The sequence below is a fragment of the Mus pahari genome, chromosome 7, assembly GCF_900095145.1.
Source record: "Mus pahari chromosome 7, PAHARI_EIJ_v1.1, whole genome shotgun sequence".
Classification (NCBI taxonomy): Eukaryota; Metazoa; Chordata; class Mammalia; order Rodentia; family Muridae; genus Mus; species Mus pahari.
The window spans coordinates 77,558,120-77,577,724 of NC_034596.1; the positions used below are offsets into that span (position 1 = coordinate 77,558,120).

At 45.7% G+C, this 19,605-nt stretch overlaps 1 protein-coding gene across 13 annotated transcripts in view; it reads left to right on the top strand.

Moving 5' to 3' along the window:
- Sipa1l1 (signal induced proliferation associated 1 like 1) overlaps positions 1–19,605 on the top strand; it is a 281,885-nt gene that overhangs the window by 237,121 nt on the left and 25,159 nt on the right. For all 13 annotated transcript variants that reach the window (XM_021202716.2, XM_029540740.1, XM_029540742.1 and 10 more), the window contains 4 exons: positions 6,096–6,242; positions 9,611–9,735; positions 11,520–11,638; positions 14,131–14,576. In XM_021202716.2, the coding sequence (XP_021058375.1) occupies positions 6,096–6,242; positions 9,611–9,735; positions 11,520–11,638; positions 14,131–14,576 (837 nt within the window). The remainder of the gene's footprint in view (positions 1–6,095; positions 6,243–9,610; positions 9,736–11,519; positions 11,639–14,130; positions 14,577–19,605) is intronic.

Sequence of the window (19,605 nt, forward strand, 5' to 3'; positions counted from 1 at the left end):
GAGAGAGAGAGAGAGAGAGAGAGAGAGAGAGAGAGAGAGAGAGAGAGAGAAAGAACACTGGTAAAAGACATGAGCTTTGAAACCTCTAAGTCGACTTATAATGACATCTCTTGTCCAAAAAGGCCACACCTACTAACCCTTACCAGGCAGTCAAACATGAGCCTCATTCAAACCAACATACTCAAGGGTAGGAGCGTATGAATTTCTTCTCCCTCCATGCTAGAGTATTTTCCTGGCTTGATCATGTGTGGGTCTTATACAGGCACACACAGGTACTGTGAGTTCATGAGCACAGCTATACTGCTAAATCCAAAAGACAGTGTTTCCCTCCGCTCCTCCCTGGCCTCCGACTCTTAGACTCTTTCTACTCCATCTTTTGCAGTGGTCCCTGAGCTTTGGGAGGGAGTTTGATGTTTTCCTTGTGGCCAAACACTGCATAGTCATTGTGTGGAGTTCCCTTTGACCAATTATGAGTTTCTGTGTTAACCACTGTTTGCAACACAGAGAAATTTCTCTGATGAGTTCTGACAACTGCACTGCTCTAAAGGTGAACAGATAGAAATTTGGAGGGTAGTTGATACTGTGTCCAATTAACAAAATAACAGCAGCCGTGCAGTGGTAACGCACGCCTTTAATCCTAGCACTTGGGAGGCAGAGACAGGCGGATTTCTGAGTTCGAGGCCAGCCTGGTCTACAATGTGAGTTCCAGGACAGCCAGGGCTATACAGAGAAACCCTGTCTCAAAAAAAAAAACAAAAAACCCCCAGCAAGTTCATCCATGGGTTCTTAGATGGAGTATAGTACCAGGCATACGTTTCCTCCTGTGGAACAGGCCTTAAATCCAGTCAGAGGGTTGTTGGTTACCCCCATAACGTTTGTGCCATTATTACACCCAGGTACATATCTTGCAACACTGATTATTATTGCACTTCACAGACTTTATAGCTGATAAGACTATTGATAGATTTCCCTGCAGCAGCAACTGAGAGACCCTATCTCAAAATATGTAAGTATTGGGAAAATACTTCAGGAACAACACCAAGTGTTATATTCCAGCCCTTACATACACACACACACACACACACACACACACACACACCGATTATTGTTTATTTGCTATGGGATTAATGGGTTTCATAACATTTGGAAGTTATTTAATCTTCATTCTCTAAACCTGTGTGGCCATTAATATTCAATGTTTTGTTCCCTTTAAAATACAGCAAAGCAGGAAGAGCTGGATTATTTTAGAGGAAAAAGCAAGTTACTGTGCACAGTAGTCCCTAAAACAGATATGCTTAGGTTGTAGGGCTCAGCACAGGTCAGGGAGATCAGTGTGCCGAAAGCCAGTGAGAAGAAACTGCTACCCTTTCCAAGTGACACATGCCCAGCAGCAGCTAGCTTCCAGCTCTACAGAACTAAACTGCCAGCACATAGGCCGTCACACCTGTTCCTGAGGAGGCCTGATGGCATCAGAGTCACAGTATTGGAAACAGCAGCGCTGTATGTCACAAGGGTAAAACTGGTTCTAAATTTTCTTTGCCCAGAACTCATGTATTTGGGGATGGAAACACACTGGGGTGGCTTCCCCAGTTGCCCCGTGTGTGTCCTCAGGTGTGGACAGTCAGAAGACAAAGCCTCTATTGAGTTACATAAAGGCAGAGGAGGGGTGGCTGAGAGCCAGCCTTCTGGAACGGCTGCTTTTCATTTTGGGCTAACTGCAGTAACCAAGTGGGATTTTCTGATACATTTGCCAAGTGACAGAGCTGATGTTGAGAATGCGCGTGAGGTATTTTAGTTTAATGTATGTTTTGCAGAACAGGCTACAGGACAAAAGTTCTAAAGCGAAAGATAAAAGTTGTGTTTAGGGCTGGTGAGATGGTTCAGTGGGTAAGAGCACCCGACTGCTCTTCCGAAGGTCCAGCGTTCAAGTCCCAGCAACCACATGGTGGTTCACAACCATCCGTAACAAGATCTGACGCCCTCTTCTGGAGTGTCTGAAGTCAGCTACAGTGTACTTACATATAATAAATAAATCTTAAAAAAAAAAAGAAAAAAAAAAGTTGTGTTTACTTTGCCCAAGGAGCCATGTGACTAAACATTTTATCATCCCACCTCATGACTCAGCTGCCTGCATGTCCCATTGGCTCCAGCTGGCTCATAGTCTACTTCCATCCCAACTTTCCCTCTTTTCTATAGCATTTCTTCCTCTTTGCAGTGACAGGATCAAAGCTGTACAAAGTGGAACCACATCTGCAGTCTGTCAGTGTTAGTTGCACATGGAAGACAGACTCTGGGTCAGAGAGGCATCATGTGGCCTTGAGTCTGTGTTGTTCCCTGGTTCTTACTCAGGTTTGTTTGTAGCTTGCACTTCCCACTGCTCCTCCACTTCAGTCCTGGTTATATCTGAGTGGATTACGAGAATCGCAGAGAAGCCTGAGTAGACGAAAGTATAGATAGGGACATCCAGCTTTGGTGCCCAGATATTCCTGATTCCTCTCCTGTCAAACTCAGTAGTACTAGGGGCTGGAGGGATGACTCAGTGGTTAAAAGCATTAGATGGCTTTTTCAGAGAACCTGATTTGGTTCCCAGCACCCACATGGCAGCTCACAATTGTCTGTAACTCCAGTTTCAGGGAATCTCTTTGGCTTTCTATGGCCACCACATGCACAGGGTTCATGGATATACACACACAGGTGAAGCACCCATACTCACAAAATAAAATAAAAGTGGATCTTAATATAAAATGTCTTAATATAAAATGTGCCCCAGATATAGTTGAACTAGGTTCCTCTAATCAGCACTACAGCTGCCTCCAGACACACCCTGGGCCCTGCCATGGTCATTGGGGTCTGAGTGGCTGTGCTAGACTGGCTGGGAGTAAGTCTTACTCTAGCAAGTGCAGAACACAGAGCAAGTGTCTGAGGGATACTGGAGAGGGCGGTGCTCTCACCCTGCGTGTATCTGGAAAACCCTGTGGTGACTAGACATTAACTAGCAAAAGCATGGCTTATGATGGTGACGGAAGATTCTTAGAGGTGGCCTACTGTGGCTTCCCATCACAGTCTCCAGTGTCTTCTGCTTGTCCTAGTTCTCACTTGGAGTAGCCGTGGTAGTTCTCTTGCCATGTGTGGCCATAATGGTTTGTGCTGTATCTTAGCCCCTATAACTCCATTCCTGTTTCAACAGTTAAGAAAGCACACTGATTTGGTTATATTTGCTTTTAGCAAATTATAAATTCTAAAGACCAAGACTTTTCAGCTGTTCTAGATCTTCCACAGGAAGGAACCCTGGCTAAGGTAGGTGTTTGTAGTATTTGCTTCTCTTACAGAAGACCTAGGTTCAGTTCTCAGCACCCATATTGGGCAGCTCACAATCTCGGTTGCTGCCCAACACCCTTTTTTTGGCCTCTACAGGTACCAGGCATAAGAGTGATGTTTATGAATATACAGCCAAAGCATTCATACATGTAACATAAAGATAAATAGGATCAGTCCCGTGCTGTTGGGACAGAGTCTCATGGAGAAATAGGTACACATGAGACTGAACATTGTTTGTGATGTGGTGTGATATTACATGGCATAGACTGCTGTAGGATTTGAAGAGGTTCTGCTCTGTGCATTCAGATACAGTATTGGAGAATTGGGGGTTAATAGGAAGAAAGGAAGGCATTCTAGGTAGGCTGTGGACGAATGGAAAGCATGGGTACAGTGGTACTCTGAATGCCAGTCAGCCCATCCAGAATACAAGGTACGGGGAGCAATTAAGGGAGCATGGGTGTAAGAGTAGAATCAGGTTGGAAAGTGACAGGGTGTTTCCGGAAATATAACAAAGAATGTCAAGTTCCCACACTACTGCCAGCAACTCTCTGCCTCGGCGGGCTGACCAGCCTATTCTTATCTTGTAAAGACTCTCTGGCCTGGAGCTCCCGAAATGTTTCCACCTAGCTTGTAAGGTTCTTACTGGCGGGTCACTACCACACCAGCTCCGTGCTTCAGACCTCCCACAGCCTTTGTGGTGCACATCTGGCAAACCCTCACTTTGCTGCCATACTTTTCTCTCTTGAACCCAGTCAAACCACTGCAAGAATGAAAACACCACACAAATTTATTTCAGAAACGACAGTAACTCAACCTTGCTGGGCGCAACAACTAAAATCCTAATCTTGTAAACCTTATTAAATCTAAATCCAACGGTGGCGAATCCCGACAGATCCACCATTGAAACCGGGAGACCATAGTAGGTTCATCTTATTCTCACTCAATCCCTGTCCAAAAAGCTCTAACTCTCTCCTGCTTTCTCTCTTCCTCCATACAACCTGGAATTCCCGCCTACTCCCCCAGTGATTGGCTCCTTTATTCATTAGGGGATGGTTCACAAGAAGTCATTCTTGTGAGTAGGTGACTCATTCCTTACAACCCCTCCCAGGAGAGCGGAATTGGCATCAAAATACAAGCAAACCCAGGGCTCTCCACGACAACAAGGTTGTGTTGATGTCCTATGGACAAAGGCAGACTTAGGAGAAGCTTCGAGCACTGGTTGGCATTGTGGAAGAACATCCGTAGGAGCTATTGGAGGGGTGGAATGGAGAGAGCCTGGAAGTCAGGAGACCATTGGGTGAAAGAGATCAGAGGGCAGTCATGGTGGAGCCCGTGACATCAAGCCATACTTTCAAGATCACTACCTATGATGCCAGGACACATTTTTGTGTGTAGTCCACAAATGTGCAACATTAGGACAGTTAACTCTGAAAGTTAGGAGGCAAAGGAAGCATGGTTTCAGTGTGGGTAACTTGATAGAACAAATAGAGGAGGGACCGGTTCCATTCACAACACAGGGAGGAAAGCTGTTAGGTTTGAAGAGGCTTGATTTGAATTGCTGAGGAGAGGATTCAAGGAGACAGCCAGAGAGGACCCTGCTCTGCCTCACAGGTCAATGCAGAGCTGACTCTGAGCAGCTCTCCTTAGCTCCTCCTCTCCCTAGGAAACCTTCCTGGACTGGGTCTCTGAGCCCTTCTTCCACCTGCTGAGCCAAACACCTCCCATGGCTTCATTCCAGTCAGCCAGGCTCTGGCCCAGGGTTTCCACTCAGCTTGGAACCGAAGATGACTTCACATTAGAAGTCTGTAGACCATGCCAAACCCATACAGACTGTCAGTCAGTAGAAGGAACCCTTGCCTGCTCTGTGGACTGCAGCAGCTCTTAGAAAATGCAGTAGACTTGGCCAAGAAACCTGTCCTATTGTGGCTTAGGATGAATGCCTTAGACCCCATTTCCTCTGCTACCACATGGAAGCAGCCTGCCCTAGTGGGAGGCCAGGCATCTGCAGGCAGCATTTGAAATAAAGTTGCTTTGTTATTAAGTCTGCTCAAGTTGTCAACACTTACAGATATCCCTGTGGCTGCCTGCCTCACTGCCTACTAGAATAGATAGGGTCGGGGGAGAATGTGTCTGTCCTGCCCACAGAACTTCAGCCTCTGCCTTGATAGTCAGTTGAACAATATGCTGAGGCCAAGATACAGCACGTCTCTACTGAGACATTATCTAAATGCATCATTTTAATTAAATCCAACACGTGCGATTACAGGAATTTTTTTAAATGTGTTTTTAGTATGATGCTACTCTCAACCAAAATTTTAAAAACTAATTGTCAGAGCCTAACTGTGGCAAACTGAGTAATGAGATAGAAAACAAAGAAGTGCATGGGGACCGTGCTCTTTCCGTGAGAACCTGGAATCAGCTGGTTATTGTCACTGGCATCCAGTTGCCCTCTGCCCCCCCCCCCCCAGCCTGGTGACTGCCCAGTATTTCACTGATTGAATTTTGGAAGCATGTATATTTTCCAGGTCTTTTCCCCCTGTAATTTTTAGGGGTTCACACTCTTGAAGGCAGTTTTCCAGCTTTTCCCGTAGGGAGGGGCAGTGGTGGGGAGGTTTCTCTAGTGGGCTTCCTGCTAACTTCACTTCCGTTCCCTCTACGGGGCCTCCGCTTTTGTGGTGTTTACATGATATCTTCTGGTGTTTACATGATATCTTCTGCTGTGCCTTGGGTTTTCCTCCCTGAGTTATTGACTTCCTATCTTCACTTCATACTTGCAGGCTGTCTCCTGGTTCGGACATCTATGTGACAGTCTCATCCATGGCTTTGGCGAGATCCCAGTGCCGTAACTCCCCCAGCAACCTGTCTTCTTCCAGTGAGACTGGCTCTGGGGGTGGAACCTACAGACAAAAATCCATGCCCGAAGGGTAGGTATGGAGAGAAGTCCATCACCAATATCCTCTGTGTTCAGACATGTAAAGTAAGACCCATTCTGACAGGCTGCATAGAGCTGCATGAAACCAGCAGAGAAGAGGTGGCCAACCCTCCAGATAGAAGACTGTCCCTGTCTAGGTCAAACCACTGAAGAACATGGTCAGTCTCAGACGTGTGTGGCAGCAAAGTCAGATAGCATCAGTTCCTCCATCACACGGACCATTCAGTGCCACCAGAAGGATTTTGTCACATATTTCCTCCAAAGTGAACTCAGCAGAATACTCCTTGCAATGGAGTTCATATTGCTGCTGATACAGAGAAAATGATAACCACGCCCAGAGCCTAACACTGTCTTGTAAGAGGCCTGTGTTTTGTTGATTTGTTTTCTGTTGTTGGGTTTTTCCAGACAGGGTTTCTCTGTGTAGCCCTGGCTGTCCTGGAACTCTCTCTGTCAATCAGACTGGCCTTAAATTTATAGGGATCCTCCTGCCTCTGCTTCCCAAGCACTGGGATTAAAGGCTTGGGCAGTCATTACCCAGCAGTTTGTTTTGTTTTGTTTTGCTTTACTTTGTTTTGTTTTGTTTTCATCCTCGTTGACACTAAATTCCCAGAAGGAACTGTTTGCTTCTGGCAAAGCTTATGAACAGGCTGGCTGTGGCTCTTGCCTAGCTTGCACAAGGCCCTAGGTTTTGTCTATAGCACCACTAGAAAACAGAACAAAACTTTCAAAGTACAAAGGAAGGGAAATGCACCAAGTTTAAAGGCCACTGAAGGCTGAGGGTGCTGGAGTGTTGAGGCTGGGAAGCCCAGCATCCCACACACAAACTGCCTTCGCTCAGAATAAGAAAACCAAACTGTGGGTGCTGCTGGCCCTGAGAAAGAACTTGAACCATTCAAAAAACAAATGGTTTTATTCCACATTTTTCTAAGGACTATGTTTAACATACAAGGCATGGGATTTGGTTACTTTTCTGAGAATTCACCATGCAAGCAATTTATTAGCAAGCTTAATGTCCTCATAGTGGATATTTATTTCCGCTGACCAGTATTTCTGTTGGATCTTTTTAAAAAGGTTCCTTTATTTGTATGTGCATGAGTATTCTGCTCACATATATGTATATGCACTGTGTGTGTGTGTGTGTGTGTGTGTGTGTGTGTGTGTGTGTGTTACCCTTAGGGATGAAAAGGGTATTAGATCCCCTGGAACTGCAGTTGTGGATGGATATGAGCTACTATGTAGGGTCTGGGAATCAGACTCACTAACTATTGAGTATGCTTTTGTTGTGTTGTGTGTGTGGGGGGGGGTTGCTACATGTTTATGTTAACAGAAGGTAGGTGATCAAACCACTCCAGGATACTCCTCCATGCTGTTGTCTCCGTCAATAGCCTGTCTGAAGGGCACACACCTTACGTATGCGTCAGTGATGACTCGAAAATAATTTTAGCTTTTCTTCATCAGTCCTTGCAGAGGGATTATGAGTCACGTATTTTATCATGCCACAAACCCAACTAATGATTTCTTACTTTAATTAGATTTTATATGGTATGATTTGCCTTAGAAATGAAGTAGTCAACATCCGTCCATCATTAGTATGGCACTAAAATGAAAAGGAGTGAACCAAAAAAAAAAAAAAGTTTTCCTGTCTGCAATAAGCTCTAAATGACTATTAACAAATAGAACAGAGACATTAGTGTGACTGATGATTGAAAGCTCTGAGGCCCATGCCTGATTGCTCCTGTTTTGTTAACAAGACAGTGATTATTCCTGTGGGCATGCAGTAGCAAACCCTGTACCCTAGGTGGTATTGGGGGGTCTCTGATCTTTAGTGAGCTCACCTTGGATTGCACACAACACCACACAATGTCTTTTGTACCTGGGAATGATCCTTAAAAAATGAAGATGCTGATGCAATGCTGTCTTCTATACACCAAAGCCACTTCAGTGGTGTTAGCTTGCATTGTTTTGTGTTGTTATTGTTGTTTGGTTTTTCAAGACACAGTTTCTGTGTAGCCCTGGTTGGCTTCAAACTCAGGGATCTTCCTGTCTCTGCCTTCTAAGTGCTAGGATTAATTGCATGTGCCACTATACTTGGCCTGCCAAAGCTGTTTTTATGCACATCTGCGGCAAGAGGTGGTCTGGCTCATGCTCCAGTGTGTCTCACTGTTGCCCGTGAACAACGTTTGATCCTGAAGTTTCCCTTACCAGTAAGAGCAGCTGTGGCCGAGTTGATGTTGAAGTGTCTGTGCTCTGCTGGGCACCTGTTAGTGTTAGGCATGCTCAACATCATAGCAGTAACCAGCATACAGTGGTTCTCCGTGGACAGTGTGCCATGTTGGTACCCTCCCTCTCCCTCCATGAACCTTATGTCTGCACCTGTGTGGCATGATCTTGTTCATTCCTTAGTCCTAGGACATTGAAACTATCCTAATTAGCTGGGGAGGAGGGGGGGGGAGTAAAACTGAGACAGTGCTTGGAGGCTGTGTTTAGTTCTGCTAGGTCACCAGTTCCAATTCAGCTTCATGTGTCCCCACTCCCAGGGGTCCTACCCTTCCCAGGAGAGCTCTTCCAGGTCCTGGCCATGTGTTGGTCATCACAGGTAAGGCACAGACATGAGTTGATAGAGAATCAATAGAGGCCTGTGTTTTATAAGTTCTTTAGAAGTTTATTAGTAACCATAAAAAATGTGGTACATTTCCAGGTAAATACTTGAATTCTGCCCTCTGGCCCTTTCTGGTCTCAGAAGTCATATTGCTGATGTTCATGTAGACATAGATTTCACATGATTTAGTTAAACAAGTGTTAACTGTTTTTTCAAGGGGAAAATCAAACTGGCTCAGTAGACACTTACTATTTTACATGCCAGTTACCTTCTTCCGAGTTGCCCTTCCCAACAGCAACTTAAAATTCATACAGTTAGAAAGTGGCTTGCACGTAATATAAGCGGTACTTGTCGTTTTTCAGACCACAGAGTACAGTGCTCAGAAAGTGATTGATCCCAGAGTAACTTAATGACTTAGTACATCACTGAATTAAGAGGAACAGCCCCCACTCCCGAGATGTCCTGTTTAGAAAATATACGAGTGACTTAAAGTGGGTTGACGGTAAATGACAATCTGAACTTGACTATGTGAGCCAGTGAACTTGGATTTCTTACTTTCTGTGCCTTCTGCTGGCAAGCTCTGTGCCCTAGTTAACACTTGATTTTAATAATAAGCGTGCCTTCCTGAGTAGAGATCGGTATCTGCGTGCACAGACGTGCAAGCAGAAACTGGTAATACCTGTCATCAGAGTCTGGAGACTCGTCACCTTGTGGGTGAAGATTCTGATGTGTCTCGCTTTTGTTTGGGGGAACTACCACAGGTTTGGGGTGAGCCGAAGATCCCCAGCTTCCATCGACAGGCAGAACACCCAGTCAGATATTGGCGGCAGTGGAAAATCCACACCCAGCTGGCAGAGAAGTGAGGACAGCCTTGCCGACCAGATGGGTGAGTGAGGGATTTGTATGAGAGTGCTGTCAGAACAAGGTGACCTCTTGATAGCATCGAAGCACGGTGTTAGAAGGACAGCCCCAGTTAGCAAGTGCGTGGGAATTCATCTCTGCTAGACTGTGGGCATATGAAAGCAACAGATGAGGCCAGGGGTTCTCAGTGACTCTAAACTTCAGTCAGAATGACCCAGGAATTAGGTTTGAAGACCAGTCTGATGAGTTCTTGTATCCTGAGTACCTTCCTCCCTGCTTGCTGGGGTGGGTGGGTGGGTGGGTTGGTTGATGGGTGGGTGGGTGGGTTGGTTGGTTAGTTTTACCTTGTGCCTGAGAAGTTTAGTAGTCTTAATATTGAATTCTAAGGGAAAATAGATCACTGCTCAAGGTGGGAAGAAATTGAATTTTTGTTTGGTCACATTTGTAGCTTGGTTAGACACTCTGTCCTGCCCGATGGATACTTTCAAAAATTCTTTCCCCTCCACTCTTAGGCTATCAACTAAGAAAATATCTTAACACAACAGCAGGCCCTCAGTGGGCCCTCAGTCACACTCTTGGTGCATAGCCCTCTGAGGATATGGAGGAGAAATCTAGCCACCTCCAGTGGCACCATGAATATTGTTCATCACAAGGGAATTTTGCCATTCAGAAATTAAACTTGAACAGGCACATCAGAGATTTGATGTCAGCACAATTCGTACATCAAAGACTTGGTTACGAACTGTCAGGTTGGGGTTTCTATCCTCTCATCCTGTGTACCTCCATCCCATAATCCTGTTCTCTTTTCCCTGGAAGTATCATCATCAATATAGGATACAGGGCTGCACATTTCATGCCTGTAGGTTGATGCTTTTGTTCTGTGTGAGTGGCTGTCTCAGGTAAATGTCTGAAGCTGAGGAAGACAAGAGTGATTCTTAGGGCCTGAGGACCTGCTTTGATACAGTCACTGCGTCCTGTGCGACTTGTTCTTGAGGCCATCTCACTCCAGTCTTCTCCCACTCACCCCTACTCAGAAAACCTGGGCATATTCTGCTGCCTCCCTGCTCAGTCTTTATCCCAGGTGTTGGTACTGTTGGGATGGTAGCATCACATCTAAGCAGGCTCTTCCTCAGCATTACCCTAGCAGCCATGGATCCTTGTGTTTCTCCCTTACTGCCACAATAGTGGCAAGTCACACGCCAGAAGCAGGCTACCTGGTCCTCGGCAGGTCAGGAAGGGTGGTGAAGAAGTCCATAAATCCTGCTGTTAGCTCTAGGCTAGTCAGGGGAACACACTACCTCTTGTTTGGGGGACCTCATCTTGAATGCCAGCATGGTACCCGAATAATGGAAGCGATCATTTGAAATAAACTAGCTGCTGTGTGTCTGTTCTGTCGTGCTGAGCTTACAGTTATAGAGGACCTCAGGGATGCAATTCTTTTGTCCTCAAACACCATGAATTCACAGGTAAAATAGTCCCCAGGTTGACGTCACGGTAAGTACTTTGTGATTTTATCCCTGACTGTAGGGAGTGAACACAAAGCTAGATTAGCCTCACTGCAGTGAATGATTCCTGAGTTTCAAACTTTTGCTGCATTGTTTGTGGTCTTTGGTTGGTGGCACTTGGCTATGCTAATGTGTATGATGTGACATGTTGTCACTAGCCACAAGATTATCCATCAGCCACCTAGTTTCTGACATGCTCTTTTGTGTAGACTCCTAACGAGTTTGCTGCTGATGCGCAGCAAGCTCTTAGAGACATGTGTACCTGTTTAGTGCCCGCACTGTAATGTCCTGTGTTGTGTTCCAGAGCCGACGTGCCATCTCCCAGCGGTATCTAAGGTACTGCCTGCTTTCCGAGAGAGCCCCAGTGGGAGATTGATGCGGCAGGATCCAGTGGTTCACTTGTCTCCAAACAAACAAGGCCATGTAAGTTCATCATAGCCTAACAAAATAAATGATCTCCAGCAATGTAGTGTAATTCCTGTAATGTGAAAATGGGGCTGACCCTCCACCCCCACTCTGCGGCAGCAGACAAGCTACCCTATACTTTGGTCAGATCAAGTATGTTACTTTAATAATTTTGACTATCTCTTCTTACTTTCCGGCTACTAGAAAGTTTCTACTTGCTCTGTCTCTAACGCAGGAGAGGCACATTTAGGACTCAGAGACTGGCTGTGGCTGCAGCCCCAAGATGGCAGCTCAGGCACAAAGCTGGATGAGCTCTGCCACGTGCCCAGGGGTAACATGGTGCACACCTGTTACCCCAGCACTCAGAAGGCAGCGGGAGGAATGTGCAGTACTTGTTACCAAGAGAAGTTAGAGTTCCATTAATGAGGTGATGGAGGTAGTGCCTATTTAAAGTGTGGGTTTCACTTGGAGGAAAACAGCTGTCTTCCCTCCCTGGTCTTGGCCAGTAAAGGGCTCCTCTCCTTCCTCCACCAGCAGATGCACACAGAGCTTTCTCCTCATCGCTTGTCTCTAGTAAAGAGCTAGGCTTCCTGTCTTCTTAATTTAAGTATCATCTCAGAGACTAAGGCTGTATCTCCTTACAGAGCATTTGTTCAGTATGTGTAAGGCTCTGAGTTCAGCTTTCAGACCATCTGTGCCCCGGAATTCTGTTCAGCTTCCTTTTTTAAAACCTATTTCTTTGACAAATTCTATAAAACCAAACACACATCTTTATCAAGTTATCTCTCACACACCATAAAACGTACCCACTTCTTGTGTGACCTGGTGGTCTTTATTCAAAGAGGCTCAGGATGACTCCGCAGGTACAGGCACTGCCACCAAGCCTGATGACCTGGGTTCAACCCCAGAACCCACATAAAAGAAGGAGAGAGCCCATACCAGCAGTTTGTCTTCTGACCACCGCACATATACCACTGAGGTGTATGATGCTCACACACTAGATAGATAGATAGATAGATAGATAGATAGATAGATAGATAGATAGATAGATAGATAGATGTAATTTACTAGATAGATAGATAGATAGATATAATTCATAATCATACACATACCCAATGAGTTGTATAGTCCACACCATGATCAATCTCAGAACATTTCATTATCCTGAAAGCCAGTATCCTTTAGTCATCACCTCCAGTTTTCTGTCCCTTCTAAGACCCAGGGAACCACTACTCTGCCTGTAGGTATCGCTATTGCACGTGAATGGGAATCGTGAAGCCCAGCCTTCTGTTCTCACTTCTTGTATTAAACACGGATTTAAAATTCTTATCCAAGTTGGTGCTACACCTGCAGTTCGTTCCTTTTTGTGACTGAATAGTATTCCATTGATGGATGGAAAGATGTATCTCCTATATTTAATCTATTCATGAGTTAGTAGTCACTGGGCTTGTGTCTACTTTTATCTGTTATGATTAACACTGTTAGAAACACTCATGCAGCTTTTTTATGAATATACATTTTTATCTCTCTTGAATCTGTACCAAGAATGGAATTGCAGCTGCTTCCCGTAGCTCCGCCCATTTTCACACAGAATAATGTGCCCCTCTTTCGTCTGCCTGCCTGCCGTTTGGTGTGGAGGTGTTCTGTGTAAAGCCCTCACCATGCCTGTTCCCTTATAGCCAGACACTGGGCACCATCCATATGACCCTTAACTGTCTTCTTGGGCAGGATCCCTGCGCACAGATCATTCCATTTTTAATTCCACTTCTTGAAACACAGAAGCCTGTAGTTTTTGATAAAAACTTAATTTGCATATGTTTGTTTGTTTTGTTTTTTCTTCCGTTTCTTGTCCTGTGGTGTCCCACCTAGGAATCCGTGTGTCACAGAGACTTGTGCCTTTTGTTTGTCTCATGTTTTAAAAGTTTGACTTTTACATTTAGGTCTTCAGGGTCTTACCCTACGGTCAGGATTCAACTCCCCCTCCCTTTTTTTCTTTTGTCCATGTGAATATCCAGTTGTCTCAGCACCATTTATGGATGAGACCTGCGCCCACCCCAGCTGCCAGTGGAGTTATCTCGGCCTCTCTGTGTAGCGACCTTCTCTCAGCGGTAGATGGAAAGCTGTTTCTAAGCAGGTGCTGATTGGGGATCACAAGAGTTCAGACTTAATTAACCATGGATTCTGCCTTTAGACTCCAGCACGCTTTCTCTTCAGTAGACTTTTGGAAGATATCAATGACCGCTCATATTTTTCCTGGCTAAAGTAATCTCCATGTCATCATGTTGTTACATTGGCCTAAGTGAAGTAATAGAAAATGGATTCTTGGAGGACATGCACTGTCTCTGCCACGGATGCCCTTGCTGCCTGCCAGTCCTGGTGCTATGCCAGAAACTCTTAGGTTACTTTGACTTGTTAGGAGAGCTCTCCCATGCAGAGTGCCACCCTGTGATTCTTTGTTGGTGTTGAAAGGTGTGACCTCTGTACACAAGTAACCCTTGCTTTTGTTGCAGTCTGACAGCCACTACTCCAGCCACTCGAGCAGCAACACGCTCTCCAGCAACGCCTCGAGTGCCCACAGTGACGAGAAGTGGTACGATGGGGACCGCACGGAGTCTGACCTCAACAGCTACAACTACCTACAGGGCACGTCTGCTGACAGCGGCATTGACACTGCCTCCTATGGCCCCAGCCATGGCAGCACGGCCTCCCTGGGGGCTTCCACGTCCTCACCTCGTTCAGGGCCGGGCAAAGAAAAGGTGGCGCCCCTGTGGCACAGCTCCAGTGAAGTGCTCTCCCTGGCAGATCGGACCTTATTAGAGACTGAAGGCCATGGCATGGACAGGAAAACAGAGTCCTCCCTGAGCCTGGACATCCACAGCAAGAGCCAGGGCGGGTCAAGCCCGCTGAGCAGGGAAAACAGCACCTTCAGCATAAACGATGCTGCATCTCACACCAGGTAAGCCTCTGCCCGCCCTCAGGGTTCCCCACTACCCACTGCAGTGTGCACTGACATTCTTGGGGCATTGATTTTGTGTGTATTTTTTTTATGCCATTTATTTCTAAGCAAAATACTTTAGTAATCTTAATGCATTATTTCACACTGGGAGAAACTTTTGCAAATATATTCATTGTAAAGTTTTTTTTTTATTATTTTCCTAATTGAATTCTAGAATTAGTTTTCTAATTCTGATTTTCAGCACTGATGTATAATGAATATAGAATGCTACAGTCTTTGGAAGACACTTGAAATTCTTGACTGTATTTTAAACAATGTAGTCTTTTCCCAGCTTTTCCTTGGTGCCCAGCCCACCACATATCCCTGTTTCCATTCCTGGCTCCGGACAGTGACATGCTGATGGTGGAGATGCCCATCAAAAAAGCATAGCTGAAATTCGACTTGCCCCTTCCACGAGGAAACACACCTTCTCTAGCGCCTGTGGGCACACGCCACTCGCAAGATAAAGCCTGCTTTTCATTCCCCTAAATCCAGAGTGTGCTTGGCCTCCCTGACCTGACAAGGAGGCCGTTCATTTCTGCTCTAACCTGCATCTCAGGTCGCTCCCCTGTTGCCTTTCACTCACGGTTGCCGGTCGGGATGTGACGGTCTAAACTGGCTGCCCCACAGAGAAATGGCAGAGAAGACCAGTGCGGCTTTATGTTTTCAGAACGAGAAGTCATGTACGGAATCTGCTAGTGATCCACAGATCACCCTGGTGGGAAGAGACGTTGACCTTTATTGTCCATAGCCAGTCAGTTTGGCTCTCAGCTTTCTGTCATGTCTCTGGTCGTGCAAAGTAGGTTTTAAGTGTCTCTTCTTTCTGTGGTCAGAGCTGTGTATATCAGATGCACTTCATAGGCTGTACGTCATATCCACTTCACAGCGTGTTGTTTTACGATTGTATTTAGATACACTTCTCCCTTCTCTCTCCTCCCTCTAGCCCTCTCATGGACTCCTCCCCTCTCCTCCAAACCCATGACCTCCTTTTTTCATTAGTTGTTATTACGTGCATATGTGTATATACGTATGTATTCCATCTAGTGTTCCTTGCATTTATGTTTTCAGGACTGACCGTTTGTCACAGGACAGCCTGTTGCTGTACTCTTCCTGGAGAGCCACCTTTGCTGCTCCCAGCTTGCTTTGCTTGCCTACAGCTCCTTGTATAGGTCTGAGGCCTCATGGGCGTTTCCCCGTGCAGATGGCATGTGTGTTGGTGTCATCCCAAATGGGGTCATGTTGGTGAGACTTTGTGGGTATGGCTTCTGATGTTGCTAGGAGTTTTTAAAATGACCGTAGTCTGGAAGTGCCATGGCCCTCAAGCAGCAATAACCTTGAGAAAGTGGTCTCAGAATCTTGAATACCCAGAATCCTAGTGTCCTACAGTTTAGGAGCTAGAGTGTCTGGTTCATCTGGGGTAAGGGGTGTGCTGAGAAAAGTAGAACAGGAAGGTGGGCCCCAAATGCTGTTAGCAGTGCAGACTGTATGACATTCCCAACCTCCTGGCTGCTTCTGGTGTGACCCTCCATCACATTCAGTAGACCACACCCTCCCTCAGCATGTATATCAGAACGGACCAGTTTCTACAAACCTAGATTCCCATTTCTTTGGTTGTAGTTGCTCATTTTAGAAGCATTTAGAAGGGGCCCTTTTTCTAATAACAGTAGTCCACCTGAGAAAAATCCTGGGTCTAACCTGAGGCAGCAGAAGTGAGTTGGGAGGGATTATCTAGAATGGCGTAACCACAGAGCAAGATCAGAAAGAGCTGAACCCTAATGCCAACACACAAGCTACTGAGGCTCTGCTGCTGACAGGCCCAAGGTCTGCACCCACCCCAGCCTTTCCCCAACCCCCAGCCCACCCCCAACCCCTCCTGGAATCAGGCACCTGGGTTTTCATTGTCCAGATGTGCTGACCACAGCTGCCAGGGCCTCCAAAAGGATTATCTGCATTTTCTGCTTCAGATGGGCCATGTGGATCACTGAAGTCATTGCTTAAAAATACTGTGCTGTTGGAAGTCAAGCTTAGTAGAGAAGAATGTGGCCTTTCAGGAGGGTGGCAGGGCTCCCCACCCACCGGAGGCTTGAGTCACACCAGTTTCTAGACTCCAGTAAAGAGGCANGTTTTGTGACTGTTAGGCCTGTTGGTTTTGGCAGAGGGAGCTGGATAATCGGAGCTGAGCAACCTCCCCTTTCTGGAGGAAGAGGACTCTGCCACAAATGTGCTTCCCTGGGAAGCTGAAACCACAGCAAATTAGAGTGTGTGTGTCCTCAGAAGACAGGAACAGCAATTAATGTGGCGATCTCTTGACAGTGCATAAAAGAGCTTGTACCTGGGACATGGTGACAAAACTTCAATTACAGTGATTAAGTTTGCCTGCATATTTCTGGCTAGGTTGGGCCTTCCCCTCTGTCCTCCAGTCTCCCTGTTGATGACTGCGCAGGTCTTTTTGTGGCATCCCTTGAGAATTGCATTAACGCAGGTTGGTAATTACATAGGGATGGTATATTTGAATGTTATTAAGAGAAGTCATTGCTACAGATAACTTGCTATGGAGGGTAGAGAATTTGCACCCTAGACTTTAATTTTTATTCTTTTTAATAATTGTTCTTTCCTGTTTGTATCTTAAAATGAGTCACTCAAAACAAAAAAAAGAAAAAGATTTATGGCAAGCAGGAGATGTGAAGGTAACGTTAAGTTTAATATATTCATGTAAAAAATTAATACGTTTTTGGAGGGTTGGGTGTTGAGAAAGGCTTCTCAGTATAGCCCTGGCTGTCCTGGAACTTGCTTTTGTAGATCAGGCTGGCCTTGAACTCACAGAGATCTGCCTGCCTCTGCCACCCTTGTCACCAGACCTTGTCACTGGCAAATGCCAGGCACACAGCTCACTGGGGGAGGCTTATTTTGGTTCGTGGTTTTATTCTAAGATGTGCTGGGTCCACGGCTGGGTTCCAGGGTAAGGCAAGACACAACAGAGTAGCAACAGGAGTGCTTGGTAGAGCTTGCCCCACCCCCTGTGACCTAGAAACAGGGAGGAACAGCAAGAGCTTGCCTTCAGAAACCTGTTTTCTCTAGCAAGGCTCCTTGCTCCAAAGTTTTCACCACCCCACAATAATGCCACTATGTTGTAAGTCCTCTAGAGGGTCACTACTTTATCAGCTCTAAGCCCTTTTGGTCTAGTCATCTCTTGGCCACTTGGAGCCAAGCGTTTAGCCAGAGGTTCTTAACCTGTAGGTCACAGCCCCTTTGGCAAACTTCTGTCTTCAAAAATATTTACATTACAATCTATAGCAGTAGCAAAACTATAGTTATAAAGTAGCAAAAATGAAAATAACTTTATGGTTGGAGGTCACAACAACATTAGGAACTATATTACAGGGTCACAACATTAGGAAGGTTGAGAATCACTGCCTTTAGCACCTCAGCCTTTGTGAGAGAGTATGTCATACTAAACTCCTAGCAGGTCAACCTGACATATTTTACTACCTAGCCCTCTTCAGCCACTCTTGTTAGCCAGCCATTCTGCTTGCCTTAAAACTCCCATTAGCTTCCCCCAATGCCCCGAGGCCTTGAGCCTCAGACTTGTATTGTCACCTTATAGAGGACAACATCCCCCCCCCAGCACATGTACCCTAAGTGCCTCTCACCTTATAGAAGACAACGTCCCCCCCCAGCACACATACCCTAAGTACCCATGCTCTTCAGTGTCAGCACGTGGATCCTGACAGACAAACAGAAAGCGCCTAATCCTAATGCTCTACTACCAAGATAATACAGAAGTGACATAATTCTCAACGCACAACACTTCCACACTCCATTTCAGGCTACCTGAGTCACGTCTGCTTTAATGTTTTAAGTTTTAGTACCTAAGTGTATTAGTACTTAAGGCTTTGTATGTATCTCATGAGCTTTTGAAAATTATTTCTATATATAAAGTTTTGGGGAAAGTCTTTAAAGTGTAACAAGGAAGAAGTTGAACATTCAGGGCCAAGGAAACTGCTTGCCTGTGTGTGATACAGCTCAGTTTTGTGAATAGGCCTTTTCTAGTGGACCTCATAAGCTAACGAGTTGTTCGTGCCAGAGAAGCTGTTTCCTGGGAGTGGAGAAGGGGTTTACGTTGAGATTTAAGGAATAGCTTGGGTAGCTAAGGCCTGCTGGGCTATCTCTGTGTGTCTCTCTTACTGCTGCTAGGTTTAAATTTTGCCTCCAGATGCTGAGCCTCTTTCAGATGTAAGAGAGAATGCTTCCTGCTTTGTTTAGAAAGCTTGCCTTTGTTTTTATAAGGCAGCATTTTTTGCCCTAAATCTTTTCTGGCTGGAATTTTGTCAGTTGTTAATAGTTAATTGCCTGTCTTTGCTGTCCCACCTACACCCCCATCCCGAGCACTGGGAATTGAACCCAGGGCCTAGCATTTGATAGCCAGTTGCTGTACCAGTGCGCTGCACTCTTTACTTTTTTATTCTGAGCAGGGTTTGACTAAGTTGTCCAGCCTGGCCTTGAACTTCTGATCCTACTGCCACAACCTCCCAAGTGGCTAAGATTACAGGCTTGCACACAAGGTCTGATATTCATTTTTCTCCCTAAGTTAAGAACTTGATTTTCCTAAATATTATGGACTAATTCAGAATTTGAAGGTGCAGCCTCTGGAATTCCAAACCCAGAACTTGGGTTAAAAGCTCTGGGCATCTCTGTTTCAGCTCCATCAGTAAGTTGCATTTTGTGCAGAGTTCTGCGTACAGGCAGTATTAGGAACACATTGTTTTGCTTTTATGAGCAAGCTTCAACTAATCTGGATGAAGTGTCTTGTTCAATCTCCTCCAGCCTACAGGAGTGATTCCTGTTATATCTGGACTTCTAGTGACCAGCAGGAGTGGAGAACAGAACCTCTGTGGCTGACATTTGAAGTGCATGTTTAGCAGCGAGCCCTCTCTCTCTCTCTCTCTCTCTCTCTCTCTCTCTCTCTCTCTCTCTCTCTCTCTCTCTCTCT